At 40.0% G+C, this 21,534-nt stretch overlaps 1 protein-coding gene across 1 annotated transcript in view; it reads right to left on the reverse strand.

The window, feature by feature from the left end:
• The window catches only part of spegb (striated muscle enriched protein kinase b), a 102,156-nt gene that overhangs the window by 40,904 nt on the left and 39,718 nt on the right, over nt 1-21,534 (reverse strand). The window contains exons 2-7 of the mRNA XM_053680591.1: nt 14,151-14,239; nt 13,898-13,929; nt 12,764-12,771; nt 7,028-7,045; nt 758-2,332; nt 10-153 (exon numbers count right to left, since the gene is read on the reverse strand). Coding sequence (XP_053536566.1) covers nt 10-153; nt 758-2,332; nt 7,028-7,045; nt 12,764-12,771; nt 13,898-13,929; nt 14,151-14,239 — 1,866 coding nt within the window. The remainder of the gene's footprint in view (nt 1-9; nt 154-757; nt 2,333-7,027; nt 7,046-12,763; nt 12,772-13,897; nt 13,930-14,150; nt 14,240-21,534) is intronic.

The following is a 21,534-nucleotide window of genomic DNA, read 5'->3' on the forward strand; positions in this document are numbered from 1 at the left end:
AGAACTTGCCTTCAGGAAGAGGATTGCCAGCAATGATGCACTTCAGCAAAACCTCAGCACCCGAGGGTGCTACCATGTCCTGAAGAGGAAACTCAAACAGTGGGGCCTCTAGAGGGTCTTCTTCTGCTGACATGTATGAGTCATCAGAAGATTCTGCAAAGATACCATGAGGATAGGAACGTTACTGCAACAGAAATAAATTTTGGATTTATACTGATACATTTGCGAGACGCTTTTGTCCAAAGTGACTTAATCAAGGGCCTTTGTTCTAGGGCTAACAGTGGCAGCTGCGGGATTTAAATTTATAACCTTCCAATCAGTAGACCAGAGCCCTAACCACTGAGCCACCACTGCTCCTAAGCAGAACTACCCATTAGGCTCTGCTAACTGCCCTTTAGGTATGCTAGGCTACAGCTTATTATTAACACGGGTAGGTATTTTCGATCCCACACATCTTTGGAGATTACTTTTTACATGTCTTTTAAGATTACTTTTTGGACAGAGTTTGTAATACACAAATTCTGATCCACATACAATGGTTGGTCTAGTACCATAAAGTAATACATTGTCTAACTGCCAGGACTTGTTGAGGATCTTATTACATATGACTTGTCAAAGCAGAAATTCAATATCTTACTGAATGTTATAACTTGTCAGAACATGCCAATTAGACATTTAATACTTTGACTCACAGACTATTACACACAAATTATTTTGTTAAATAGAAATCATTCATGAATAAGCACAACACACCTACCTAATTCAGGAGACATGGGTCTTTGTTTACATCCCCTCCCTCTCACTCTCTGAGGTTTTTCCTCTTTCGAAGTGGCATTTTTAGTTGTTTTATCACTGTGTGCAGGTACAGAAGTTTCTGTCTCCATTGGCTCTTCAACAATGATCTGTGGGATAGTGATCTTTATGGCTGGTGCTAGAGGAGTCACATCTATCTCCATCTTCTCTTCTTTAGTGGAGGTGAGTGAAACCCTTGGAGGTTTAAGAGGTGGTGCCTGGACAGGACACTCTTGTTCTGCATTAATTTCACCCTGCACAAGAGGACTTGCAGGTCTTCTGTCCAGCTTTCTCAGAGTGATCTCTATGGGTGTTTTTCTTTGTACAGTTTCATCCTCTATGTGGACTGGTTTGACTTCCTGGACATGACCTACCCTCTTTACAAGTGGGCTTGCAGGTCTTGGTTCCACCTTGCGCAATGTCATCTCCAGGACATTTCTGGATGGTGACTCTGCTCTTGTTCTGCGAGGTGAGTGTGGGCGCTCATCAGTCACAGAGGTGATTTCCACAATTGGAGATCTTCGAGTGTTCTCAGCAACTGGACTAGGTCCATGCATTAGTCTTGGAATCCTTTGTCCAGGTAACTCAGATGGTGACATACCTTCTGGAGGTGAAGGCTCCTCTCTCATTTGGTTAATTGTTTTAGTTGTCATGGGTGACCTCTCTCGCACAACTTGCTCCTGTAACAATGATTCCTGCTGCTGAAACTGCCGTGTTTGCACCTGTGGTGATTTGTCTTTGGCTTGCTCTTTCAATTTATTCTCTTGCTCCTGCTGAGCACGCTCCCGGTCCTGTAGCTTTTGAAGCACCTGAGGTGGGATGGGCTCCAGTTTTCTTATAGGCTGCCTGCCCCTGTGAAAAGTGGAGAGCTGTTCAGTAGAGAAAGACTTCTTCATATGTGGTTTCCCCACAAGCTTCTTGATTCGCTGGAGCTCCTCGGTGAACTTGTGCTCTATGTCTTGCACTTTCTGGGAGTAGCGAGGTCTGTCCTCCAGAGAAGCAGCTCTTTGCCTGAACACAGATCTTCTCTGCTCTGCATCTGCCTTCAAAGCTTCATGGAGGTCCTCCTTGGAGCTTTCTCTTGAGATCCCTAGACGGCTCCCTCCATCATCAGAGTCAATGGAAGGAGCTCTGTTAAATCCAGCCCAAGAGCGTCCAGAGATTGACCCCTCAGGATTGTCAATGCTTCTTCTGCGCTCTTCAAAAACTCTCACCCTTTCGAAGATCTTGGAACTTGGCCGTGTTAGTTTAGGAGAGGGACGGGGGGTCAGGTCCTTCCGGGAGTAGTCACTGACAGGGGTCTGGGGTCGAGAGTCCTGCGCACTACTCTGGGACATGGCTGAAGACTTAGGTTGCTTAATCTTCTCCTCAAACTCTCCAGGTACAGTGTCTTGGTATTCACTCGGCACAACAGCTTTCTTGCGTGGGGTCAGGGGCGTGGGGGGGCCTGAGCCAGATCGGCCGAGCATGGGAGAGGTGGATGAACGGATAATTTTAGGGGAAGGGAGAGGGAGAACTTGTGGGGGAGATTCCCTCAAAACTTCCTCAGATTGGCTCCTGAAAGAAGGCGATTAACGGAAATGTTCGGTTAGACTATTGGGTTAATAAGGGGGAGGAGCCCAGCTATTTGGAAGAGGACAGGGGGCCAGAGAGGCATTTTGTCTTGGGAATACAATGTATGCAAGGGGAAATTTGTGGAGGCTTGTACATTTCAGTGTCTCTGTGTGTTTGTCTTGAGTGGAAATATTGGGGTTTAACCCAATTATAAGTGGGGTAAAGAAATAAAATAAAAAAAATAAAAAAACAGGTACAGCAAATACCTTGTAATCAGATCTACTCTAATTTGTTGTTTTATAAAGTTTTGGTAAAACTTGTGATTGTAAGTTAAAAAAATAAAGATAAATATAAAGAAATAGCAATGCCTTTTACATTGGTCTTGGGGTGACAGTCAAGACCAAGTCTCACTCTGCCCGAAAACGTGACTTTCATCACAGTAGAACCAAATTAAATAAATTCAATTCAATTTACAATACACCTAAGTGTGTAGGTTTGGTGAAGCCAAATGGAGCCTACTAGCCAATTCCTTCCAAAAACACTGGACTAGACCACCATATATGACTGGATATACACATCTGTAGGTCAAATGTCTTGCCATAGCTGAGAAGGAAAAGTTTAAATTATTATTATTTAGAATAAGCACTCTACATTAAGATGACTTTAGTTAGGGGGCTATTTGAATTATCTCTGTGCTGAAAACCATCCAGAGTGAAGAAATGTAAATATTTCCCCTTTATACATAGCTATGCCAACCTGCAGTCACCTGACTGTGTGAAAACAGAGTTACTGTAAATGGTTTTGTTTTTTTTAATCCACGGGCTTCCTTCCCAGCCTGCAGATGTTTAGACTTACTTCTGTATGAGATATCCAGTGTAAAGGACTGCATCACCCAAGCAGTGTCAAAACCATGCAAAGGAACATGACCGTGCAAGAATTTGGAAAAATAACACTCAGATGCTCTTTAATAGTGGGTTGTGTTAGTGCACTATGAAAAAACAGCAATTAGTAATGGCACCCTAGCCATGCAGGCTGTTTTTCGGTGGAAAATTTTCTTTTTTTTTTTTTTAAACCTACAGTTCAACGACACTATTTTTAATTACTTAAGAATGAAATAGGCAAATAACCAAGATTTGGTTGTTCATTTAAAACTTTATTTCAGATATCAAATTTACAGTGTTACAATGACTATGACTATGTTTTGCATTGCCTCTATTCTATTGTCTAATATAAAAAATCTAAATAATAGCAATTATTCAATTGCTATATAAGCTGAGGGATCCATATATATATATATATATATATATATATATATATATATATATATATATATATATATATATATATATATATATATATATATATATATATATGTAAATATGTTTATATATTTATATTTATATATCATATATCAAGTTTGGCATAAAGTGCATGCAAGGAGTCATGCTGAAGCAATTTTTCAATAAAAAGCATGCAGAGAAATCAGAGAACCTAAAAGGGCCGATGGCACCTCGCACAAACAATATGATGCAAATAATAGCAATTACCACAAGTTTATTTTAATTTGCATCTATTGCCATGGAGGTAAATAAAATAGAAAATAGGCAAAATAGAAAATGCACATAGAAAATGGGGGTCAAAGGAAAGTATGAACTAAAAGAAAATAAATCTAGATGAGGCACAGAAAAGGCAGTAATTCTGGGCAAGGGAGGTGGCAGTTAATTTAAATCAAATGTTCTTTCTTATTTTGCGAAAGCAATATGGTTTCTGTATTGAGTTACAGTCTAATGTGATGAAAATGGATATGCTAAAAACAATATCCCATACATTTCACTAATTTGACCTGATTTGAAAATGTAATGACATATTCAACAAATTCTTTCTTTTTTTTAAGGGCCATTATAATATTTTTTATATTTCACTTTAACATCTGGCTGCAGTGTAGTGAGCTGTGCTGGGCAACAAGAAAAGAGCATGTAATTTCCTTATAGAATGGCGGTTGGCACATTATATAACTGAGATCTGACAGTGGATTATTGGCTGGTAGGCTTCTAAGGCCAGGTCTGTAGTTGGAATTATTTCTCTGTGCAATGATATCTCTGAACAATGATTTCTCTGTGCCTATCAAGGTGATGAAATTCACATATTTACTGAAAATATTATTCTGGCCATTAAATGGGGCATGATGTTTAAATTAATTTGGAGTTTGGCAGGAATATTTGGAGTCCTAAGTGATGTTGCTTGTATTGTTGGCCCTGGCTCTAACATGGCTGTGGGGATGATGCTGAGGAGGAGGGACAGAATCAGAAAATCCTGTCTTTCTTTTTGTTTCGTTCTCTTTCTTTTTATTTCATGCACCATATAACAACTGCAAACGGATCAAGCACCCACATGAAGGATGATTTGTGCTCAAAAGCTCTGCTTTGCCACTTTCTTAGCAACACTTTCGGAATTACATAAGGGTGAGATTTGCCGCTGAAAACAAAACAGCCTCAGTGCAGTTGGCTTGCATCGCTGCGATATCTGCTCATTCCTACATTGTCATTGCTTTAGTTTACTGAACCTCCACCTGTGAATGAGTCACATCTAATTGTAATAGGTTTGGCAGCTCATGCTGCTCTCTCGCAGTGGGCTGATCTGAACCTCATCCAAATGTGAAGAGCCTACATTCTTTCTTTCTCTCTCTCTCTCTCTCTCTCTCTCTCTCTCTCTCTCTCTCTCTCTCTCTCTCTTTCTCTCTCTCTCTTTCTCTCTCTCTCTCTCTCTCCTATAGACAGAGCAGGGAAAGAAATTAAGGGGTCACACCCTTGGCTCTGGTCTGAGTCACCTCCCCTCCTCAGCACACACACACAGGGCTCCATGTCACAACGAAGGCCTCCTGTGGCACTAGGACTGGGAAAGTGGGCTGTTTATGGATGTTTTGCAGGGTCAATTTAAAAAATATATATATATATATATTATGATTATTTGCTGTTTATATTGTGGGCGGCTGGAGTTATGAATAGTTTAATCATTTGCTCTTGGGAATGCTTTGTATTACAGGGGAATAGAAAAAGTCCTTCCTCTATAGAGACTGAACGTGCTACCATAGTAATCGCTAGCTAAAGACACACTTTCCTCTGACCCCCACACTGGCCGGGACAGATTGGCACGGGAAGCCCGGATCAGTGGCTCGACCCCTAGGTGCCTGATGTGGGTGGCCGTCGGCTCCCGGCCGGTGCCTTGCCTGGCGGCCTGTGGCCCCGCTGCTCTTGATCCCAGGGACTGCACCTCTCTCTCCACCACCGTGTTCTCACCATGACCACTAGCACCTGATGCCACGTCCATCATCCGCTCACCTGCAGAAATAATGAAATGGGAGAGGTAGGAGTATGTGCTTTAAGAAAACCTAAATATCATTATACCCAGTGGCCCAGTCTCATAATAGAAACAAAAAAAAGTAATGCAACACTTTTTTTTCTATGTCACAGAGCTGCTGAAGATTGGATTCTGACTGGACAGTAGTTAAATATATGATGGCATTTTCTGTCAGGAGATGTGTATTTAGCATTCTGTAACAATCAGATGTAGGAAAGGATTTTCTTTTGCAAAATGATTCCCCCCTCCCTTTTTTTGTTATGTTTTGTGTTGTTTCTCAGCAACAAGCCAAGCTTTAATATTAAGAATAAACTTTATTTTATAGAGTGCTTTAAAAGCAGCTTCTCAAAGCACTGTACACAAAATTAGGCTGTAATATCGAATGAATTTATGCGACGTAGACAACCCCGCTGCAGCACACACATCCTGTAAGGATACCCCTTCGAGGAGTTGACCCCCCTAGTGGAATGAGCCATTATGCCCAGAGGCTTAGCGAAACCGCGCACCTCATAAGTGATAGAGATTGCTTCCACTATACAATTAGAGATGCACTGCTTCGACACAGCATCACCTCTACAGCAGATGTAGGCAGGCTTTGGCTAGTCAAGGCAGGGAGGGGATGTCGCTTGAGAGATGTCAGGGCCAGCATCGCTTGAGAGATGTCAGGGCCAGCAGAAGCGCTACCTTTAGCGTCAGAAGCTTCTCAGAGGCTGACACTAAGGGCTCAAATGGGGCATCTGACAGACCTTCCAGGACCGCAGAAAGGTCCCAGGAAGGTATGCGTGGTCTGCAGATGGGCCTCAGCCACCTGACACCACCCATAAACCTCAAAGTTAGAGGATGTTGCCCCACAGAGGCTCCATCAGCTCCATCCATAGGGGCATGGCTGGCCAAAATGGTGGCCACATAGACCCTAATTGTAGAAAGAGCCACCCCTGCTGAGAAATGTCCTTGTAAGAACACCAGGACTGCAGCTATTGCACAGTTCACTGGGTCTAGATGACATTCCTCACACCATGAGACAAAAAGTCACAATTTCCTCATGGATGGTGCTCTAGCATTCTAGCATGGTGCTCAGAATAGTTCTAGCATGGTGCTCAGAATAGCTCTAGCATGGTGATCAGAATCTATGAGCTGGTGCCCTTCAGGGGCCAAACCCACAGTTTTCATAGTTCCAGCTGAGGGTAATAAATCAGCCTTCCGGTTTGAAACAGTAGATCCCTGCGGATGGGAATCTCCCAAGGAGTGCCATCTAGCATGGATGTTATCTTTGAGAACCATATTCAAGCTGGCCAATAAGGTGCTACTAGCAGCAGACATAGACAGTCTTGCTGAACTCTTGCTAGAACTTGTGGGAGCAGAGCGATTGGGGGAAAGCGTGAAAGTATGTGACCTCGGCCATGTGTGCACCATCACGTCCAGCCCCAATGGTGTGGGAGGAGTGAAGGTGAACCACACCGGGCAGTGTGTTGTCTCCTTGGAGGCGAACACATCCTGCTTGGCCGAACCTCCGCCTTATGGACTCCATCACTTGTGGATGGAGCTTCCGACCCCCGGCCCTCAGCCCCTGCCTCGACAGAATGTCTTCCCTCACTCACATTGCACTCACTGACAAGAATGTTCCCTGTGCCCAGAGAAGAATTAGTTGTCTGAACAGGGGGCATAAACATAACCCTCCCTGGTGTTTGTTATATGAGACCACCGCTGTGTTGTCTGTCACAACTAACACATGGTGACCACTTAATTGAGGAAGAAAGAATTTCAGTGCTAGAAATATGGCCTGCATTTCTAGGTGATTTATATGCCACTCCAGATGAGGGCTGCTCCAAAGACAGTGAGCTGGACAGCCATCTAAGACTGTTCCCCAGCCCATAAGGGAGGTGTCTGTCATTACTGTCTTGCAATAAGGAGATGCCCCTGGAGTGTGTCCCAAGGATAGAGACTGGGAACACCTCCAAATTCTAAGAACACCTAGGTATCACCACGTGACACTGATTACTCTTGATTATCCCAACTTTTTAGCCACCACTGAAACGGTCTCATATGCAATAGGCCCCATGGTATGATGTCGGCTGCTGCTGCCATAAGCCCCAACAGTCTCTGGCAGAGACTGGAAGGGATGCCCAGACCAAGCTTTATCTTGCTCAATGTTGATAGAATTGACCCTACGCATGTTGGGGATAGAAACACCCTCATCATAGTAGAATCCCATTTAACCTCTAGAAAAGTTGCCTTCTGCACTGGAAAAAGCATACTTTTTTTTGAGCTACAACCTGAGCCCCAATCTCCTCATGTGGGTGAGAACAATATCTCAGTGTTGAATTGCCAGTACCCTGGATCATGCTAGAATTAAACACTCATCCAGGTAGTTTAGTACACGGATGCCCTGGGGTCGCAATGGAGCCAGAGTGGCATCTATGCACTTTGTGAAGGTGTGATAAAGCTTGCCCGAAGGGAAGAACCTGATATAGGTATGCATTGCCTCCAAACGCAAACCTCAGGAACTTCCTGTGACTGGCGATATTTCTATGTGGAAATATGAGTCTTTTTGATCTATTGTTACAAACAATTCTTGAACTGAATCTGTGGAATGATAAGTTTGAGCGCCAGCATCTTAAACCTGTATGTCCAAAGAGTGTGGTTCAGATGACGCAGATCTCCCATCTTTTTTGCAGACCAGCAAATATTGGCTGTAAAAACCTCTCTTCCTCAGGGAATGGGGTACATGTTTGATGTCCAAGAGGGATCTTACTTCCTGCGCTAACATCGGCTCTGCTCTGTGCTGACTACTGTGGTGAGCACTGAATTAGACCCAGTAACCCTTTTCTACAATAAACAGGACCCATGGAGACACATTTGGCAGTAGTTTCCATACTGTCAGATGGTCTTTTAGTGATGTTAACTCTTCCACATTGTGTTGGAGGGAAAGCATCAGATTTTTGTTGCCCTGTGACAGCTCGCAGACCAGAGAAGACTGAAAACTTTGGAAGGCCTTGGCTAGGGGAGGGCCTACAGTAGTACAGGGTGCTAACTTCCCTGACAACCTCACATCCCCTGATACATCCCTCCGTGGCCCATCAGGGCTACTCCTACTTTGTCTGCTTGGCCTTTATGATTATTCTCATATCCGGCCTATTAGCAGACTGCAACTGTGGCTGCCCTTTCTCCCTGACTCTCCGCAGGGGAAGGTGGGCCACCACACTCTCTTTCTGTGTCTCCCTCGCACTAGCGCTGGCCCAGGCTCCACTCATAGATGCCCGGGCAAACTCGTCACGATGGGGAAGGAACTGGCTGAATGCCGGCATTTGCTGTTTTGTCTTGTGAAACCTGTTGTGATGGCATTGACCAAACTGCTGAACAGGCCAGAAGGTTCAACAGGGGCATCCAGCAGGGAGACCTTATCTTTGTCCCCTATCCCTGAGAGGTTGAGCCATAGGTGCTTCTCTGCTGCAACCAAGCTACCCATGGAATGGAAAATATGATCGGCCGTTTGCTGGGTTGCCCAGAGAGACAAATCCATGGTGTGGCAAAGCTCTGCTACTGCTTCGGGCCCAATTCCCTCCCTAATCTCAAGCTCATTCAGCAGGTCTGTTCGGTAGGCCTGGAACACTGACATTATATGCAGTGACCCACAAGCGAGACCCGCTGCTGCATAGGCCTTGCCTACCAACGTCGAGGTGGCCTTACATGGCTTGGAAGTCTAGACTGGTCCCCCAAAATTACCTGCCATTGATGGCAAGGTAGCTTGCAACTGCCTCCTCCACCTTTGGCATAGCTAAATAACCGTGCTGTTCACGCCCCACAATGGCCGATAATCAAACATTGAGGGGTTATAAATATGGCTAGTGTATGGTTTTCCTCAGAAGTGTGATATTTCATCATGCACTTCTGGAAGAAAGGCGAGTTTTCTGCAATGTGGGGGAGATTTCTTTTCACAGAGGAGAAACCTCTCATCCAGCCTGCTATGAACCACTTCCTCTTCCCTGGGCCAGTCTAGATTTAGTTTTTCAACTGCCCTAGTAATCACTTCAAGCAGCTCTTTATATGCTTGATGGCTGCTCTATGTTTTTCATGCTATGGCACCCTTTACTGGCTCTTCGGGGTCAGAGAGGGTGTTTTGGCTTTCCATAGCAGAAGGAGGAGTTGCGACACAAGCTCCAAAATCCGGCAGAGAGCTGGACCCAGAAGACAGAGCAAGAGATAGAGCAATGCTCGTCTCCAGCTCCTCTTCCAAATCCATAAGAGCTCCCCAGAACCTCGGCAGCGGCTGGCCCAGCTCCGCGAGGCTCTGAAACCCAACTTCCTTCAGCCGAGAAGAGAGAGAGCTGTGAATGGAGCTTCAAGTTTGTAAGGCATTCACAATATGCACCGTCAGAACCCTTAAGGGCTGCCCTAGCGTGCTCCGCCCCAGACCTAAACAGGAGCAAGGCAAGATACACTTCCTGAATTCTCCCTCACTCATTTTTTTAAAGGGGACAGAAAAGTAAAGAGATATTTATTGCTTTTTTTAAATGATAGAGAGGAAATTAGTCTTTTTGCGAGTGTTACACAAACAACTGACATGCAGTCTCGCTGAAGACAATAAAGCTGACGGCACGGTTCACAGGTGCCATTTTTATATCACGTGACGCGCTTAATTGCCACCTGATCACCTCATCACGGCAGGTCTATAAATAGGCATGATGTTAGACAAGTTCAGATGCCGGTCACATGCGAGGGTACTTCCCACAGCGTGAAGCTCATGCAATGTTGAGTTCCCTTTGAAAGGGATAACTCTTTTATAGCCAATTTACATTTATGGCATTTTATCTAGAGCAACTTACATTTATCACTTTTTATCTCAGATTTTCCATGACAAAAAAGCACATCACTTTGAAGCAGATTAACTTTAGCAACCTTGTTTGAAAAAGTTAAACAGTTTATCTGGACTGTTTTCACTGATTCTTCATGGGCTCTTCTAAGGTTTTCAATCACAGAAGCATATATAAATGGCATTATGCTAGTAAATACTAATAATAAACTAATGATATACTGTTAAATAATTAAATGACTTAAGAACTGCTGTGTATATTTTTATTTAGAATTGACTAATTTTCATAATCATGTAGAATGGAACTTTCCTAATTACTGCATGAACCCGTGTCCTTATATGATTGCAGAATGCCAATTTATAAATGTCACTGTGTCACATTTAAATATGAAGCAGCTGTGTAAATACTGACTGAGAAATCTTCTTTTAAAAATCGTCTTTTATGTGATATCTTAATCTCAGCCTTTCATTTATGATGAAATGCTCGTTATTTCGCATGAAAATGGAAACCTCAGGATATAATATGCAGACATTTCATGGCAGCAATGAAAATGACCATTTTTAATACTCCATAATTCTGCTTTATAATAACCACACCTGCAGAATAATCCTTTGCCTTTTAAGCCTACTTAGATAAAACCTAAAAAAAATTATAAAGGAAGGTTGGACCACTTAGAAAATGCTATTTAATCCAGGCTAGGATCTGTCACTTTATGGAATCCCTGAGAATTGGATTGCTCGGATTACATGCAATTTGAGGAAAGCTTTTTCTTTTCTTTTTCTTTCTTTTTTTTTTTTTTAAAAGACAACGACCAGGTGCTTGACATTTCCAGCAGGCTCTGTGGTAGACAGCATGTCCTTAGCAGGAATCGGTTCTCTCACAACCTAGTTCGTTGTGGTGGGCAGATGCAGCTTGATGCAGGGAAAAATGGGAGGCAATATAAAGGGCAAACATCCTTCAGATTCACAAAGACAAAGCCTCCACCTACCAATCCACTGTTCTAATGCACCTAATGCATCAAGTATGCATCACGCCACAGGAAATCTCAATGCTTGACATGTTTATTCCCTCCATATTTCTTCGCCTGTAAATTGTGGGTGTTCATTATTTAGACAGGTTTTCATAGCAGTCAATGTTAGATAGTGAGGAGACAATGCATCCCATCACTCACTATTGAGCTTACTGGCGGAAAGCCAATTGCCAGAGAAAGAAGCAGGCTAATGTGATTATTTACTAAAAACATACCTATTAAATACTAAAATCCACCAGATTCCGTATGTGTGTGTGTGTGTGTGTGTATGTATGTATATATATATATATATATATATATATATATATATATATATATATATATATATATATATATATATATGTGTGTGTGTGTGTGTGTGTGTGTGTGTGTGTATGTATGCATGTGTGTATGTATATATATATATATATATATATATATATATATATATATATATATAAAAGTGACCTATTTTAGTTTGGTTAGAGAAATACTATTTTCTTTTTTCCTTCTATTCTCTAATATAAGAAATAAATTTCCTTCCACCTGAAAGCACCCCAAATGTACACCCACTTCCTCTCCCGAGGGGCTGCTGGGACAGCTTTTCTCATATATGAGAAAAACAAATATAATGACAGCAGAAAGTGCCAACATCCTGCAAAAGATCCTGCAAAGTGACTGAACAGAATGGCAGAATAAGCTTCTCGCTTCTGTACTTGTAAACATGTAAGCAGTCTTTCTCTCTTGAGAATAACACTGTTGGTATCAGCAGTATAAGGGTCTTTAAAAATGTTACAGTTTGCAGAGAAGCCACATACCTCTGCACATGCTGAGATTGAAGAGGCGGATGATTTGATGATGAGCCAAAATACATATATTTGTATACTGTAGCTGATTTGTAATGGAATGCAGATATAGAGCACTAATTAAGGAATAAAAAACACAACAAGGTGTGCTGATATACTGTAAGAAAATACTCAACCACTATGGAATGTTTTGTTCCACTTATACCACAGCAATTTACCACCAATTACAGTACCAGTTTCTAGCTACATTTAATGTTGAGGAACATCCACAAAAGAATGTTATCATGTGTTATAATGGCTATAAAAATGAATTCCCTCACCAGCTTCTCTTTTCTCTCTCTAGAAGTTAATAAAAAAAAATTCCAGCCTGTCACATAACTAAGAATAGTCGTTTGTCTTGAAAACTTAACTTTTGACTGTTATAATGCACTGACACTGTAGACTCCTACTAACAACAAATATATTATACACTATACCAACATTTACATATAAAAAAAAATTCTAGCTGTTATATGTTAAATATTTGTTAAATTAGATGTGTCTGCCATACAAAACAATTTGAAATAGCTGTTACTGTACAAAAAAAAAAACAGAAGAAGCACATTAATATAAACCTGTCATGCGCTATTTAGCTAACTATTTTCAGAGCTTCTGTTATAGAAAAGGAATCAACACCTTCTGGCCAATCAGATTCAAGGATGCAGCAGTTCTGTGGTAGAAAATCAGAATAATATATTTATTGATGGATATGAGATATGGATACATATAAACGAAAATATATGGTTAAATATACAGTTGAGTGACAAAGTTGGTGTTCCTTGTGCATTTTGTATTCATGTTCATTTTATCCCTGATTTTCCCTATTTTTTTCTCTATTAATAACTTAACATGTACTATTTGACCATTTTGTAAGGAATCAAAGTAAAACATAACACAGTAAATGTCTTTGGCCTTGACTTTACAGTATATTGCAATGTATAGGCAAAGTTCTGCATAAAATGCTATTTATTTTTGATAAATATTTTCACGTCGGTGTAAATGATCGATTTAGCTCCAGATAGGCCGATGGCAAGAACAGCATGAGTAACTCCACCTTAGAGTCTGATGTATGTGTGAGACACTGCGATAAGACATTTATGGATATTTTATATTGCTTTAGGGTTTTAAGGATTCTGAGGGTTTGTCTAAGGCCTGTGTGCACAGAAGATCGATTGAGGCACGCAGATCTAAAACCAAGCGGGGGGAAAAAAGAAGGCAATTTATGAGATTTTCAATCTCACCAAAGTAATTTTTTTCTGGTTCTGAGATAAGACAACAAAGAGTGAAGTAAACAAGGTGACACTGTGGATGTAGCAGTACACAGTAGTGTGAACAGAGACCAGACAGCAGATCAAAATAGATAAATGACACTGAATTTCTCTCACTGAAACTGTAATAAACCATGAAGTTCTCACAATAAACATAGAAGAAAATCATATGTGTACTTTTATACATTTCTTAAATTTGTCATGCATTGCTGCTTTTGTTTTTTTTCCTGTTTATTTATTAATTAAAAAAAAAAAAAAAACTTTTGTTGTAAATGTGTCATACATTTTTCCCCCTTCCACTTTCCATCCCACTTTCAATCCCCATTGATGCTTGCCAATACATATTTGTATATGTAATTACTTGCCAGGTTAAATTAAAAGTTAAATAAAAATAAAATAAATGAAAAATGTGTGTGTTCATTGTGAATTGAAGAGGCAGTGTGGGGTGGGATGTGTGTGACATCTGGAAAGTAACAATGATTTTGGCGAAAATAGTGTAATTACCTGTAGGGACCCGCTGGGAGGTCTCATCTGGATCACCTCTGCCTCCGTCTTTGGTCTCCATTTGAGGCTCGGCTGCTTCGTCCTCCGTGGTTTCAGAGTCTGCAGGTGAGAAACAAGCCAATCACACTGAAATCAAAAACCTGCCAGGCTGAAATGATAAGTGCAATCAAGTAGGAAAATAACACCGACAAATAAAATTAACTCAGCAGCTGAGGCTGCTCTGTGTTTCTATGTGAGATTTCGCTCTTCTAGGAACTTATCTTGTTCCAGTTTTGCCACAAAAAAAAAAAAAAAAATGTATGGGAGAACCAGACAATGCACAGCTTTTATTTCTAAAGAGAACTATACATTCGCCATCCACTTTTTTTAGGAACATTTATGCAGTCATCCAATCAGCCAATCATGTGGCAACAGCACTGTGCATAACATCATGCCGATACAGGTCAAGAGATTCAGTTAAGGTTCACATCAAACATCAGAATGGGGAAAAAGTATCATCTCTGTAACTTTAACCATGGCTTGGTTGTTGGTGTCAGACAGGCTGATTTGAGTATTTCATAAACTGCTGATATCCTGGTATTTTCATTTACAACAGCCTCTCTCTCTCTCTATATATATATATATATATATATCTGTGCATTGTCCGGTTCTGCTGTATATTGAGCAAACTCTCTCTCTCTCTCTCTCTCTCTCATATATTATATATATATATATATATATATATATATATATATATATATATATATATATATATATATATATATATATATATATATATATATGCACGAATGAAAAAATAACAGAACCTCACTAGGAACCAAGTACAGGAAAGCAGAGGATGAATTTAAATGGGTGACAAAGACCTACAATGGGCTAGAACGTTTAAAAAGATGCAAAAGTGAGAAAAAGGCTTTACCATAACTCTGTTTCCTGCACGAGCGAAATACTTCGCTTCCATAGTGGCAGAGGGGAGAGGAAAACAGGAATGCACTGTTACTATAGAAACCAGTCCCACCCCCAGTGAATCAGTCACACACACTCCCAATCCCTGGTTTAAAAAAATAAAACTGCTGAGCATGCATTTATTTCCTAACAACACTGTCACTGATAGCCTTTATGCTGACACATATGGGTTTACATCAGAACTGTATTAAAAATATATATTGCTGCCTATATTTCACTGGAGGCTAGTTTTCTTTTTTTTTCTTTTTTTTTTATAAACACCCAATGGGAAGTATGGATGTTGTATAGTTGTCCAAGGCTGATTGTTCAGATATCACAGTACTAAAAAACTGACACATTCATCATTCCAGTCTCCCTAATACACATATTTGTCTTGTAACGGATATATGATATAGCATATCCACTCAAAAATCAAATTTAAGGTGAGACAGTTCATGTCTGAATGAATGTACACTTTAGGTTAAATGTTGTTAAGGTCACTGTAAAGCAAGGTAAAAAAAAAAAAAAAAAAAGACAAAAACATTGTAAAATTAATTGGGCTGTTAATCAGAGCAATGATTTGGTTTTCATTGTGAAAATGAATGCCTCGTTTCTATCTAACGGAGTAGATAAAATGCAAGTCATTGTGCAAAATTATTCAGTATTCATTATTCATTAGGTCTAGGATGTGTCGGCTAAATTGAGGTATTGTCAGTTCTCACTTAATCAGAACTCTCTGACAGATTTTTCTCTAGTGCATGACTGCCCTTTCTTTCTCTCTCTCTCTCGCACTCTCTCTCGCACTCTCTCTCGCACTCTCTCTCCCTCTCAAACACACACACACGCACCACAAATGCAATGAAAAAGGCACCAACATAGTAATCCCATCCCCATAACATCAAGCACAACACAAATGAAAAATGATAATTCAATCCAACCAAAAACAGATTTATTAAAAACACATAAAATATCAATCATATACTATGACATTTCATAAAATAACACAAACATGGTCAGCAATAAGATGAAGGATGCTTGCTGGAGAAACTGTATACATGGTGAAGCTCATTTTGATGGAGAGAATACATTATACTGAATTATCTCATTATCTGCTGTGTATCTGTATTACATGGTTAATAATACATGGTTAAGTAGAGGCTTTCCAGCAGTGGCACGATAAGACACAAGTAGCGCTATTAAATATTCGTTCAGGTGCCAACTGAAGTAGAAGAATAAAGGATGGCTTGATGCTCAATTCAGATTTGTGTTTTTTTGTTTTTTTTTCCTGTCGTTCATCACACGTTATTAAAAACATGGCATATACATATGATAATATTCCGGAGTGAATGTCATTATAATTAGACTTTGAGCATGATCTTAGATGTGCACTAGAACAAAAGGACAGCCTAGAATGCTTCTCTTTTTCCCCCCTAATCCTATTAAATCATATCATCGGCTCACTATCAAGCTCTTCATTAGCTCCACCGGGTACCTATTTTTAACTTTTTTATTTTTTGCAGAAAAACATAAAAAAGTGCACAACTTCGACTGGTACTATAACTGTTGTGCAAGACCACTCAAGGTCCTTGTGTGTGTTTTTATGGACAGCATTTAATACTTCTAGCTAAAACGCATCCTCAATCTCAAGCACAAACCAAACTCTACGATCACCGACAGACTCCATGATGTGATTGTAAAATCTCTTTTTGTAATAACCTGTTATCTATAAAACCAAACACACCATGGGTAAACCGCCCAAATGTTCGGTTTGAGTGTCCAGTTTTCTGAAATAAAAAGAGAGAGAGAAAAAAAAGCATTTCAGTGAACACAGTTCAACACGAGGGAGATCAGAATGTTTAAGCAAATCATGACAAATCAGATGATTGAAAAAAAAGCACATGCACATATAAACAGAAGAAGTGTCAGGACAACTCCAGCGCCTTGCGTGAGTGTTCACCACGCTTGAACTCTTCTACATTTGTAGTGTTGTAACCTGGAATCGAAATGGACTTAACTGAAATCTTTTAAATTCAATTACACAATAATAGACTTAATAGTGCTCCATGAAATGTTAAGTAAACATCTCTGATTGATCTTCTAGAACTTTGTTCCGGACTTGTTAATATTCGTGATGCTGTTTGTTGAGGTAGGTTCTCTAGGAACAGGTGCACTGTGTATATTGAGATCATGAAACAATTTAATTGCACACAATTTAGCTCCATTCATCTAATTATGTGACTTCGGGTGGCAACTTGGCAACAGAACTAATTTAGGAGTTTTACACCAACAGGGTTGAATCCTTATGCAACCACAACTTTTGCTTCTTTCATTTGTGAATAATTTTCCAAACTAGATCATTTTTTCCCCTACCAACTTAACTTTTATGAGCGTTTTGTGTAGATTCATGACCAAGTCGGTCTAAGTTCCAGGTTGCAACACTCCTAAACATGGAAATGTTCAAGGGTGGTGAATACTTATGCAAGGTACTGAAGGTTTGAAGCAAAAAAGTTAGAAGAAAAATAGAGCTCAAGCAGCCACCATTTTAAGCATGGCTTTTACTTTGTTGTGGGTCTGTCATTGTCCTATTAGCCTAGATTTAAATGTGAAATTGGGGCAGTTGGTGACCAAGAGGCTCGTAAATTGGGTTGATATTTGGACCAGCTACACCTACAGTGTCTCTTAAAATATCTATACTCTGTCTAAACATCCTTAAACATCCTTATCGCAATCGAAAAGGATGGAGAAGACAGAGAATGGTACACTTTCAGAAATAATTGTGCTAAACTATTAAGAATCCACACTTTCTTGTTGCCCGGGTGGTACCTTCAAGGGTATACCTTCTGTACCTTTAATATGCATCTTTGTCCAAGAAATGTGGATATAGTGTACGTTTAAAATGATTTGAGATACATAAATGGACCATAATGAGATACAAAAAGCTATGCAGATATACTACATGGATCTTTCTGAGTAAAAGATACAAATGAAAGGTACAAAAGATGTATACTTGATGGTACCACCTCAGGGAGAAGGAACGGTAATATCCATGGTGCTGGAACAGTTAATATCCTTTTTTATTAGAGTGTAGTGTAATGGGTGCACTAACAGGATCCTAAATTGTTTAAAAGATTGTTGTTGGTTTTTTTTTTAACCTTGTCTGGCTACATCAGATATGTGGTTTGTGGCATATCATTCTTTTTTTTTTTTTTATTGTAATGTATTGTGTAACCTGCATCTGCAATTCTCCTGGCTAATACCAATTTAAGGCAATAAATAAGGTGATATGGAGGTTGTGGCTGAGGCAGGGGATACGCCGGCTGGGATCGGCATGCCTCCTGTCACTCCCAATTCATTAGCCATGGTGAAAGAGATACACTCGCAATGTCTTTGGCATCCGAGATTTCTGCCCTTCTCCCAAGAATAAGGTTAACTAATAGCATTAGTTATGGATGGTATCTGTCACAGTGGCAGAGGCTTATGGATGGAGCGGCAGTGCTAGAGGTTATTAGGAGAAGAAGGAAAGGAAGGAATCATACATTAAACACTGACAGAAGTAAGAGTTTGTTCAGAGCAACAAGGTGTGTCATGTGTTTTTTTGTTTTTTTTTTGGGGGGGGGGGGGGGGGGGGGGGGGGGTCCTGACACCTTTAGAATATTCCTCCTCCATCACATCCTGACATGTGGCACAGTGTTTGGTGTTATAGGTTAATACGAGATCCGATCTATTTGGATGGGCATTTATGGGCCTTTAAAAATCTCTGAATAATTAATGAACAGAGTGGGATTCATAGTGATATATTACAAGGTAATTTTTCATTATTTCCCATGGTTAGCATCTTTATGAGGTTGAAAAGCCAAGTAGCACTCGAGAGAGCAAGTAGCATGCATAATACACGAGAGACATTCTTCTGGCGCCTCAATTAGTCCAATCTGTGAACAAATAATGACATGCCACATAGTGTGCAAATGGCAAATGATGGTGACTCAGATCGTAATGCGAAATATTCAGAAACGATTTTCAGATGATCAGGCTGCATGATTTTTTTCTTGCATCTGTATTTGTTATACAATCTTACATCTTTAACTGAGCATGTAGATGCTATGGTTGAAGATTGTTTTTATTTGATAAGCTCTAATGTGTGAGAGTTAATGTGTATGCGGAATAATCTAAGCAATCATAATTTGTGGAGTTTGTTAAAGCAAAAGCTCGGTTTTTACACTGTTGGCCCAAGTAGTCATATTTGTCAATGATAAATATTGAGCAAGAAAGTTATTCAGTTATTCTTCATCCAAAAATAATCGAGCCAATCCACATCAGACAGCATTATGAGACTCAGATAGTTATGAATGATAATCATTTGCTCTTTGACGATAACTGGGAAACGTCATCATGCTTCGGTGTAATAATATGTTGGTGGTAATGTGTGAAAAGTGTGAGGGTTTGTATGATGTCAGCATTGTATCTCTGATTCATGTTTTTCTGATATTGTTCCTTTGTCCCAAGACGTTCTGAAATCCCCATCTAACAGAGAACAACTAGCTCCTGTTACATTTTCCAAACTAACACCCATCTAGTGAACACAGCCAAAGACAGATAGGCTCAGCTAGCCAAGAGCTGGCTGCCCAGCGAGGATCCATCCAGCCTGCCATCTGTGCCTCGAAGAACACAGCCACGTTCGCCTTTCTGGGTCAGATATGAGTAAACAGGCCATGTCCACTATATGGTGTTGACATTCAGTCACTGAGAATTAGGATGCACTAGGGAAATGAATGCGAAAAAGGACAGTTTTGGCTCATTATCTACTGTAGAACTACAGCCCAGAAAGTGCAATAAACTATTGAGCTGGCATAATTGGGAAGAAAATCGGAATAGAACTAACAAGATGAGGATGAAAAGTCGAACAGGCTGTGGTCCAAAGAAATAAAGAAAAGAAAATTAGCTTTGGGGTTTAGTTGGTAAATCAGTGGACCGTGTGATGGTAGGCATATCGAACTTTAAAACAAAATGGTGTGTTTCTAATTCAATTATTTTGATGATTGCAGAGTATATTCAGTTACTTGGACTGTTTGCACTGTTGTGCCAGTTGTTGTTGGTGTTTTTTTTTTTTCCCAATCCTGTTTAGGTTTCTACATTGGGGTTGTAAGTTATGCATTTGTTCTCACTTGTCTACACTTAAATAAACATTGTTGAAATTTTCAGTGTGTAACGTAGCACTGAAGGGCTTTCTACCTTATTTCATTATGCAGTATACATTATGACTATGAAGTAGATTTTGACTTACATTTAAAAAAAAAAAAAAATCATTCTTTTTAATCGCATTGAATCTATTTGAACAAATAAATAAAGCCTTTTCTGCAGAGCTGAGGTTGTGGATAGCTTCTCAATATGGATGCATTGTTATTGACATCAGTATTAGTATCGGGTATCCATCTGCTATCGTTCTCTTTTACTCATACTTGGAAAAATTGCTCTGATACCAACATCTGTCCTAATGTGAAACTGTTTGATGTAATTCTAGGGTACGTCGCCATGCCAATGTAGAGACAACATGAACTGACAAGGACGTATTCCATGATTAATGACACCAATCAAAGCGAAGCAAACTGTGAACTGTTCTCTATGAAACATCCAGAGAAGGAACTACAGCATCTTCCTGCAATACAAGTAACCTGGTAAAACATTTCAAACAAAACTCAGCACTAGGAATTCATTACTACCAGCACATGGCAGCAAGGAAATACTGCAGCAAATGCTAACTCGGTGAGAGAAATGTCTACAGATAATGCTTGGTGAGTGAAAAGAACAGTCTTGCCTAGTATGTTGGCTATTGATGATCATAAACTATCGTTCGCATCGGGTGCATTGATGACAGTAAAGTGTACTTTACTTAAAGCTGTACAGAATCACATTTCTGAAGAGCTTCTCCACTGCAGCTGGACTCGATCTACCTAGCTAGCTAATGTAATTCATTTATAAAGAATTTATAAGGAATGAGCCTAGTATAGTATGTGCATAGACACATAAATAGACTGGGAAACATAAATAGAGCTAAATAGAAAGTTCTATGACATCGTTGATTCCTTAATACTTAGAAGGTTGCTCATTTTGGTGTCAGCATTGGTACCAAACAACAGGTATCGATGCATCCCTACTTCTCAACATTACATTTACTGACGTTTGCATATTAATGATGCTTCCTCCAAAAATCAAGATGACTGTTGTGGAAAGATTCGATTTTTTTTTATTATTATTATTTTATTTAAAAATACAGCGAGCACCTTGAAGGGCTCCAAAATCATAGGAGTTCATACCAGAGCTTTGTCTAAACAAAAATCACAGTGAACAGAAGAGCTGGAAAATTTGCTCTCTGGTCACTTGTTAAAAATATCATTACAGTTGCATATTTATATTACCGGTGCATAAGTCTCGAGCACGTGATGTCTCGTTTAAAT

Source organism: Ictalurus punctatus, chromosome 6, assembly GCF_001660625.3.
Source record: "Ictalurus punctatus breed USDA103 chromosome 6, Coco_2.0, whole genome shotgun sequence".
Lineage (NCBI taxonomy): Eukaryota > Metazoa > Chordata > Actinopteri > Siluriformes > Ictaluridae > Ictalurus > Ictalurus punctatus.